General features: G+C 36.2%; 1 protein-coding gene across 1 annotated transcript; it reads right to left on the bottom strand.

Annotated features, from left to right (window-relative positions):
• Positions 1–4,085: 4,085 nt before the first annotated feature.
• Positions 4,086–9,882, bottom strand: LOC123684501. Its single transcript, XM_045623787.1, has 2 exons — positions 9,763–9,882; positions 4,086–9,716 (listed from the first exon to the last, which is right to left on the bottom strand). Exon 2 carries the CDS (start codon positions 9,330–9,332, stop codon positions 4,086–4,088), a length of 5,247 nt encoding a protein of 1,748 aa, XP_045479743.1. The 5' UTR covers positions 9,333–9,716; positions 9,763–9,882.
• Between the last annotated feature and the right edge of the window lie 214 nt (positions 9,883–10,096).

Below are 10,096 nucleotides of genomic sequence, written 5' to 3'. Positions count from 1 at the left end.
CGTTTCGTTCACGAACTCCGACGCTTCTGGGGGTATTTCAATTAAAATTCGAAATCTTTATCCCGCCAGTCACAATCCAGCCTTAGACCCTGAACGCAGATCCACTTCCTATTTTAGCCGCTTTAACTCAATTACAAATCAGCTGATAAGATTGAGAATTCAGCAGAATGGTGGACGGATTCGTTCGTGTGAAGTGGGGGAGCTCTCATTCAGAGGCAAATTAATTGATAATTAATGTTTCAAGGTGAAGTGGGGCGTTTTTGAGAGGAATTTAATTGGCTTTGTAGGATGGAGGATGAAATATTGGACCTTCCCCAATTCCGAGGGTATTGAATCGAGGACGATGTCCAGGTCAGGCTAGGTTCACTGATTGATTGCAGTACTTCGTATATTTTCGGCAAATTGCCACTCGCATTTTTCATTGATTTCAACTCCCGGGTTGATTTAAATTTTGGATTAATGAATATCAATTAGTTTGATCTCTAATAAAAACACATTTTAATCTCTGTGGCGATCGAACCTGTAACCATGAAATCAGTGGGCTGGTGTACCTTCTATACCAACTTATGATAATTACCAATGTTAATAATAATAATAATAATAATAATAACATTTATTTCAAAATATATACAGATAAGGCCATACATAAAAGAAACAGTGTCAAGAAAATTGTCTTTAACAACCAAAATATCACACAGTTATCAACAGATAATCATCCATAGAATAAGGTTCTAAATTAATAAGATACTCTCTAACATTTCTCTTAAAAATCCTAAAACTATTTACACATTTAATTTCATCTGGTAACTTATTAAAAATTCTTATACACATATAAGAAGGATGCTTTTCAGACATCGATAATCTGTGTATCGGATAATGCAGTTCCAGAGATCTTAAAGGGTAGTTAGTTCTACTTGTATGAACAGAAAATCTCTCTTTATTTTTGAAGAAAAAAATCAAGCACTCATATATATATATGGCAAATATAATCATAATTTTATTTTTTCTGAAAACATTTCTACAGGATTCGATGTAAGTCATTTTGAACATGATTCTCATAATTCTCTTCTGTATCACAAACAGCTTATGAACATCTGTGCTTGCTCCCCAGAAAATAATCCCATATCTTATCAGTGATTCAAAATTCGCAAAATAAACTATTTTAACATTTTCTATACTTAAATACTTTGAAATCGTCCTGATGCCAAAGCCTACACTACATAACTTTCCTGTCAAATAATTAATATGACAAGACCATCTTAGAAAGCCATCCAGCTGTACCCCTAAAAATTTAATAGATTCTTCTATTTTTATTTCACGACCATCTAAATTTAATGTATTCCCCCTAATTTTCTTAGATCTACTTGTAGTAAAGAGAAGAGCAGATGTTTTTTCCTCATTCATTATTAATTTGTTTTTAGTAAACCAAGACTTAAGCTCATCATATACTGACATTGCCTTTGTTTCAACTTCGACAAATTCAGCGCCTCCTATCATTAAATTTGTATCATCAACAAAAGATGTTAATGAGTTGATGATTTCTTCAGTTGAGTCACATATATCAATCATGAAAATTATAAATAAAATAGGCCCGAGGACACTGCCCTGGGGAATACCATGGTTTGACTCCGCTATTTCAGATTTTAGTTCTTTCCCGTTATTAATGATTGAAACTATTTGTTGTCGATCCGAAAGATATGACGAAATCAATTCTCTCGCATTCCCTCTGATTCCTAGTTTTTCAAGTTTAATAAGCAAAAACCGTCTCGACAAACAATCGTACGCACTCGCTAAGTCGATAAACAACCCCAGACCAAGTTTATCATTCTCGATCAACTTAATTATTCTTTCTGTAAATCGATATAAAGCTGTCTGTACCGATCTACCCTTCAAATATTCGTGCTGAGATTCACCAAAGATATCGCATTCTTTCATAAACTGAGACAATCTTCTACAAATGACGTGTTCAAATATTTTAGAGAAACTGGGTAACAAACTAATCGGCCTATAACTCTCAAAAGAAGAAACATTTCCCTTTTTATATATGGGCCTTATTATCGCCAGTTTCAGTTGTTTAGGAAATATTCCGAATTTTAGTGAATTATTTATAATGTATGAAATTACATAACTGATTTCTTGTATAGAGTATTTCATTATATTGACCGGTATTCCATCAATTCCACAACTATATTTATTCTTAATTTTGCCCCCAATCTCAATAATTTCGTCAGGAGTGGTTGGTTGTAAATCAATACATTTAGTGTTATCCTCCAACTTACAATTGAATGATATATCACTCAAATTACTCAACATAATAGGAATTTTATCAACAAGAAAGCTGTTATACTTATTTGCAATGTCTTCTGAATTTTGAAGAAAATTGTTATTATTTTTCATTCCTGTTCCTCTGATATCATTACATATGGACCACATAGTTTTGTTCTTATTATCAGATGACTTGATTTTATTATTGTAGTAATCAGCCCTTGATTCTAAAAGAAGATTATCGTAATGACGTTTCTCATAATCATATAAAGTTTTATATTTACTTTTATATGTTTTCATAGTCAACAAAATGTTCAGTCTAGACTTACTTTCCCTGATTTCATCTTTATTATAATATTTATTTCTATTAATTGTATTATCCCCAATTTTAACTAATTTCATTGGAAAATGTTTCTCGAATATGAGTAAGAAAGATTTTATAAAATTATTCCATTGCAATTCAACACTTGATTCATCAACCAAAAAAACTCTTTCCCAGTCCTGCTGTCTCAGTTCATCAAGGAATTTTACCTTATCCTCATCATTGTAAAATCTACGAAAAACTGATTTTAACTGATTTAATATGTCAACCTTGAAACTTATTTTCTGTCCGAGATGGTCCGAAACAACAGTACTGAGCAACTCTGAACTAACCTGAAAGTTAACGAATATATTATCTAAACAACTGTTTGAATTATGCGTAATTCTGGTAGGTTCATGAATTGTGGGGAAATAATATCCTCATTTACCATCATTGAATATAAAGAACTCGAAAAACATGTTTCAAAGATATCGCTTTTTGCCATCCATTTCACAAAATTTCGATACTCTTTACCACAGAAATTTCATGGCCTTCTTATCAATAGATTTCTTACTGCAGTTCAGGTTTTCTGGAAATTTTCTCGAGAATTCAGCAGTTCTCTTATATTTCTTCAATGTTTACGTTTAAAATTTCATAGTCTCATAGAAAATTAATATACCTTCCCTATGATTCTAGTAATTAACTGGTAAGACGTAAAAGATTGTATGCACCACAGGTATTAAGAGATTTTGATTCCCTCAGGCCAATAGCCTTTGGGTTCGTAAGTTGTCACCCTGGAGCCATAAACATCTACTTAATGTCCTTAGTAATGAGTAACTATTTTTCTCAATTACTGAAGTTTGTTCAGGGTGCCCCTGTGAGCGTTTAGTCCAGGTTCGACTACTACAAACCCTTCCTGATCGATACGCCCCTGGAGTGTTTGTATCCATCTGCGTTTTCTGTAGTTATGTAACTCTAAAGATCCTTCGAGAACGTTGGCAGTTGAATGATTGAAGGCAAGAAGGCCAAAAAATGAAAAAAAAATACAGTACGTTCAATTTCCAATTCAACTGTCAAATATATAACTTGGACATAATAATATAATAATTCAGTTTGTTAATTACTGTTAAATACGTAGGGATACCAATTAGAAGGACAGTTAGTGCTGTTTACAGTCACCACCTCAGACTGAATAACTCAACGGTTTGTTTGCACAGTTTACCTTTTGTTTGGTTGTGGACTGTAGAAAAAAACATATGCACTGGATTTTAAATTTGTGGTTTAATTGCACGTAACTTGATGCATACATAAATTAATATACAGCGAGGTGTACTGCTTAAGGTCTCGAAGGGTACTGTCTTTCCGCGCTCCACTTCTTTACCGCCCTGGATGCGTGCTGTGTTGACACTGTTGCCATCAACTAGGTCCTAACATGGCGCCCGCCTTGAAATGACAACGTTATTTCAATAATATAAAAAAAGAAAAAAATGAATGAAAATTTCTATGGCACGTGATCGTATCACTCAACCGGCAACACACAAATCTTGGACACTGGTCGCTTAAATTCTGCTCCATTGCCCGAACACTTCAAACTGACCACTCGGACAACTCCATCATTGCCGGGATGTAGTGCGGTAATTCTGCCAATTTTCCAGCTGTTGACAGGGTTGTTCTCTTCCTTGATGACCACAAGACTGCCAATTTGCAGAAGTTCCTTGGAACGTTTATGCCATTTCACCCTGTCTTGCAGGTGAGTGATGTACTCGTTGTTCCAACGTTTCCAGTAATGTTGTATGATTCTTTGTAGGTGTTGGAACCTTTTTAGTCGATTTTCCGGTATTTGCAAGAAGTCTTGCTCAGGTATAGCTGTTATGGCTCGTCCGATCAAAAAATGTCCGGGTGTTAGAGGGTTAAAATCATTGGGACTAGATGAGAGAGGACTGATTGGACGGGAATTCAATACGGACTCAATTTGCGCCAATACAGTGCTGAACTCTTCATAATCTAAAATGGTGTTATTTATTACTCTTTTGAGGTGAAATTTGAAAGATCTCACCCCAGATTCCCACAATCCGCCGAAATTTGGTGCTCTTGGAGGCATAAAATGCCACGTTATATTGTCCTTTGCTAAGGAATCAGAAATTTTGGCATTATTTTTCTTCAAGAAGCTTTGAATTTCTGAATTTGCACCTATAAAGGTGGTGCCATTATCTGAAAACAGGTGTAATGGTCTCCCACGCCTCGCAACAAATCTCTTGAACACGGCCAAAAATGCCTCACTCGTCAAACTGGTCACTAGTTCAAGATGCAACGCCTTTGTGGTCATGCAGACGAAAACGCAAACATATGCTTTCAAGGTTTTATAGTTCCTTGTTTTCCTATCTTTAATCATAAAATGGCCACAAAAATCAAGGCCAGTATTAAAAAACGGTAAGTACTCGTCTACTCGAGAAACAGGTAAGTTACCCATTACATACTGAAATGCTCTCGGTTTTGCCTTGAAGCATGTGACACATTTGTACACTATAGCTCTCACCAGATTTCTGCCTGATAGAGGCCAAAATTCTTCACGTATTGAATACAGTAATTGTTGGGGACCACAATGTAGTAAGCGTTTATGCTCCTCAATCAATATAATTTCCGTTAACTTGTGTTTATTGTGCAATAAAATTGGATGTTTTTTATTAAAACTTAAATTTTCAGCATTTTGCAGTCTTCCACCTACACGCATAATTCCCTTATCATCTAAAAAGGGATTCAATCTGAGCAACGGACTAGATGAGGAAATTGTACGAGCTGCCTTGAGATCGACTATCTCCTTTTCAAATGATTGTTGCTGTGCAAGTTTGATCAATACCTTTGATGCTGTTTCAAGTTCCTCAATGGTAAGTACTCCTACTACCCGGTTTTCACCTGTCAATTTCGAATTGTGAAAGAAACGTAAGCAGTAAGCTACAACCCTCTTCAATTTGGAAAACGTAGAAAACCTATCGAATATTTCAAATGTGGGTTGCCGACTTGTTGTAGCCGTATTGACTAAAATTCTTTGCTCCGGAATCATTTCGTTGTGCATGGAAATACCTGTAGTCGGTAGATCTGAATCTTCCGAAAGATAAGGAGGACCGTTCCACCAAAATCTTGAATCAATCAATTGGTTGATATTAACCCCCCTGGATATAAGATCCGCGGGATTGTCTTTGGATTTAATGTAATGCCAATCTTGAATTTCAGTGCTTGACTGAATTTTGCTCACACGGTTTGCTACAAATGTATTCCATCTTTTAGGCGTACTCTGTATCCAGCATAACGTAATCATTGAATCTGTCCAAAAATAAAACCGATCGAACTTTATCTTTAGAGCCTGGCGAACCTTTTCTTGTAATTCTACTAATAGGACCGCTGCCATTAACTCTAACCGTGGTAAAGTGACTTGTTTTATTGGTGCCACCCTAGACTTAGCACATAATAATCTCAGATGATAGCCTTTTCCATTCTTGTTTTCATACCTGACATAAACACATGCACCATAAGCTGCTTCGGAAGCATCTGAAAAACCGTGTAATTCGATAATTCCTGCCTCTGGTGATAGTACGTACCGCGGTATGCTGATTTTGTTCAAATGTTGAAGATCTTCGCAAAATCTTATCCATTTTTCATAAATGGACTTCGATACCGTTTGATCCCATTCTACCTTATCTACCCATAGCCTTTGAATTATAATTTTCGCATTAATCGTGAGTGGACCCAATAGTCCCAATGGGTCAAATATTTGAGAAACATTTGCGAGAATTGATCTCTTCGTTACATTATTCCTTTTGAATTCGCGAAAATGTTTACTTGAGAATTGAATAGAATCCTGAATGGAATTCCAGCATAACCCCAGCATTTTGGATTGTTCATTTTCACCAAGATGCAATACACCTACATCAATATCTGCATTCACATGAAACTCATTTAATATGTGCTGTCTGTTAGACATCCATTTTCGCAACTGGAAACCCCCGCTTGCCAAAATTATAGACACTTCTCGTTGAAGTTGTAAAAGTTGTTCAACATCGTCTGCTCCTGACAGAAAATCATCCATGTAAAAATCGCTCAAAATGGCTTCACAAGCCACCGGATATTTTTCCTTGAAATCTAAAGCTAATTGCAACATTGAACGCACAGCTAGAAAGCCCGCCGAGGCCGTTCCGTACGTCACGGTTTGTAATTCGTAACAGCGCAGTTCCTCTGTAGAGTCAAAACGCCAAAATATTTTTTGGAACTTCCTATGTTCCGGCGCAATAAGAACTTGTCTGAACATTTTTGATACGTCTCCGCTCAAAACGAATGTATGACGCCTAAAACGCATCAGTACTGAAAACAGGTCACTCTGTATTACAGGTCCTGAATACTGTGCCTCATTCAATGATAATCCTTGATCTGACTTGGCTGATCCGTCAAAAACGACTCTAACCTTTGTGGTTAAACTGTCCTCTTTCACTACAGCGTGGTGAGGTAAGTAAAAACCATATTTTTCATCCTTGGTATCTTGTATGAGTTTCATGTGCCCTAACTGTATGTATTCTCTTATAAACTTCGTATATTCTTCCTTTAAACTTGGATATTTGATCAGTTTTCTTTCCAACGAATGGAATCTGTTAATTGCCAACTGACGCGTATTTGATAATTCACTATGGTTCGGTTTAAAAGGTATTTTCACAATAAATCGCCCTTCTGGATCACGCTTGTAATTTTCTATAAAATGTTTATTGCAAAATTCGGAATCATTGAGTAAGTCATTTTTTGCTATTTCTAATTCATCTATTTGCCAAAACCTTTTAACCGCGTTACACATTTGCTCCTCTACTGAAATGTGACAAACGACCGCCTTGTGTTGATTCCTAACACCGACCTGACCACCAACGATCCATCCGAATCTTGTATTTTGTAAAGTTGGGAGCCCTTTTCGTTTCAATTGCTGCATTAATAACAGATTATAGAATAACTCACATCCTATCAACATTTCTATTTTGCCGCGCCTGTTCACATTTGGATCGGCTAAATTTATATCAATTGGTACCTGTAAAGTATCTATATCAAATGAAACAATTGGCAAATTCTGAGTTATTTTTGGAATTATCAGACACGAAATTGATTCATTGTAATTGTTGAGTCTTGAAAATATAGATACTTGCACTTTTGAATGTATTTCCGACATTGCCTCTCCTACCCCTGAAATTGCGAATTTAATAGGTTGAGTGTTTAAATTCAGCCTCTTACATAAGTCACTTGTAATGAAGTTGGTTTGACTTCCTGCGTCTAGTAGCGCTCTAACAGAATGTTTGCAACCGTTTGCGTCTGCGACCAATATCACGGCTGTAGATAATAAGCATTGTGCCCTTTCCTCACCTTCATTAGTTTGTCCGACTAATACCGTTCGATTTTCTTTTGTTTCAGAAAAAGATGGATTATTTGATGCCGCTGCGAGTACGCTCGGAGCAATAGCTGTTTCACTGGTGCTATCTTGTGATACAGTGCTAGTGGAGACTTGCGATTTCAAGGACTCCTTGTGAAGCAATGTATTATGCTTCCCTTTACACTTCCTGCAGTTAGATTTTTGACATTCATTTGTAATGTGCTTAGAACTCAAACAATTATGACACAGTTTCGCTTTTGTTACTGCCGAAATTCTATCTTCTAGACTGAGACTCTTAAAGGAATCACAATTGTAAATAGCATGACCTTGGTTGCAATAGTAACATGAAAATCTAACTGATGATGTAAGGGTGCTTCCCTTCTGTTTGATCAGAAAAGGCTTAGACTTGTTAGCATTATTGAATCCAGTTTTTGAATCATATTTAATTAACGGTGATGAATTATCAGAAGAATTGTTGAGCCTTTCTAACAATTCACATTTTGTTTTGAGAAATGTTTGCATATCTACCATTGTAGGTAGATCACCATTGTGTTTGAATGATTCCCACTCTCGTTTTGTTACTGAATCAAATTTACTCGACAGTATGTATATTATCAATGAGTCCCAATGATTGACAGGTTGACCTAAAGTTTCTAACGCCTTGAGATTTTTATTAATTTCGTCATATACATTGCGTAAACCAGCACTGTTTTCCTTTATTACCGGTTTGACATCGAACAATGCCTTAATATAGTTGTTTATAATGAGCTTTTTGTTCTCATATCTGTCTGTCAACAACGACCATGCAACCGGATAGTTAGAAGCACAAACTTGTACCGAGCTTATAAGTTGAGCTGGCTCGTGCTCTAATGACGATTTGAGATAGTAGAATTTTTGAATATCTGCTAAGTTGTCATTATCTTGAACTAAAGCGATAAATGCATCTTTGAACTCTAACCAGTTTTCGATTGAACCATTGAAGGTCGGTAACTTAATAGTGGGAAGTTTAACTTGTTGCGAACCTTGGAAGTGAGAATTAGGTTGTGAAATGCCAAAACTTCTCATATCCCGCTTGTTGAATTGTGTAATCATTTTTTTGCAGTAGGATACGACATTAAAATATAAATCCTCGAATTGTTCACTTATATTTGAAACATCGTCTCTGTCTTCAACCGTATTTTCCTCTATTTCACTCTGAAGTTCATTAAACTTATCGTATATTGGCTCAATTTTTGATAAACGAATTTCTAATTGTGTGATTGTTAATTCATCTAACTCAGAGGTTTCAATAGAGTTGATATAGGTTTCAAATCGTGACAATTTTTCCTCGATTTGTCCACGTCTTTGTTTAAGCTTAGTGATATCCATTTTTATTGACTTGAACAACTGAATATGAAATGAACAGCACTGTATTTACTCACGCAAATCCGTGGCAATGAAAGGAAATGGAAAGATGGAACGGACTTACAATTTTGTTGTTTGTGAACCTGTGGTACCCGCTTGTTGAGGATCGCTGTTGCCTCTTGCTTCCGCTCTCTGAAGCTCGCTGTTGTTCCCCCTTGTTGAGGACTGCTGGACTGGAATGTATTGCGTGTCTGGCTGGCGGCGTTGATCGACTGCACCTGCTTCTCTAACTATGCAATTGGCGGAAACTGACCAATTTGGAGAAGTATTTTCTTGAATTTCACTTTTATATGTGGCTCGATTGGACCAAATATGTTTGGTTGTGGACTGTAGAAAAAAACATATGCACTGGATTTTAAATTTGTGGTTTAATTGCACGTAACTTGATGCATACATAAATTAATATACAGCGAGGTGTACTGCTTAAGGTCTCGAAGGGTACTGTCTTTCCGCGCTCCACTTCTTTACCGCCCTGGATGCGTGCTGTGTTGACACTGTTGCCATCAACTAGGTCCTAACACCTTTGTACTATTGACTATTTAATAAACTCCATTCTATTCTATTCCAAGGCAGACATATTCACTACGTAGAGTTCCCATTACGTTTATCATATTGATTAACTTCTGAAGGTAAATCCTTTGGCGCAGAGGCATCATTTGAAATTGCCTCTTAAATTTCGAATCATTGTAATGAACTATGCAATAACCTTTCTCATTTTTCTGATACAT

Source organism: Harmonia axyridis, chromosome 7 (assembly GCF_914767665.1).
Source record: "Harmonia axyridis chromosome 7, icHarAxyr1.1, whole genome shotgun sequence".
Taxonomy (NCBI): Eukaryota; Metazoa; Arthropoda; class Insecta; order Coleoptera; family Coccinellidae; genus Harmonia; species Harmonia axyridis.
Note: the sequence above shows the minus strand (reverse complement) of the source record. Positions and strands in the feature narration are given on the sequence as shown.

Excerpts from the sequence above, each read along its gene's own strand:
- LOC123684501 (XM_045623787.1), bottom strand. The coding sequence starts at position 9,332 with ATGGATATCACTAAGCTTAAACAAAGACGTGGACAAATCGAGGAAAAA.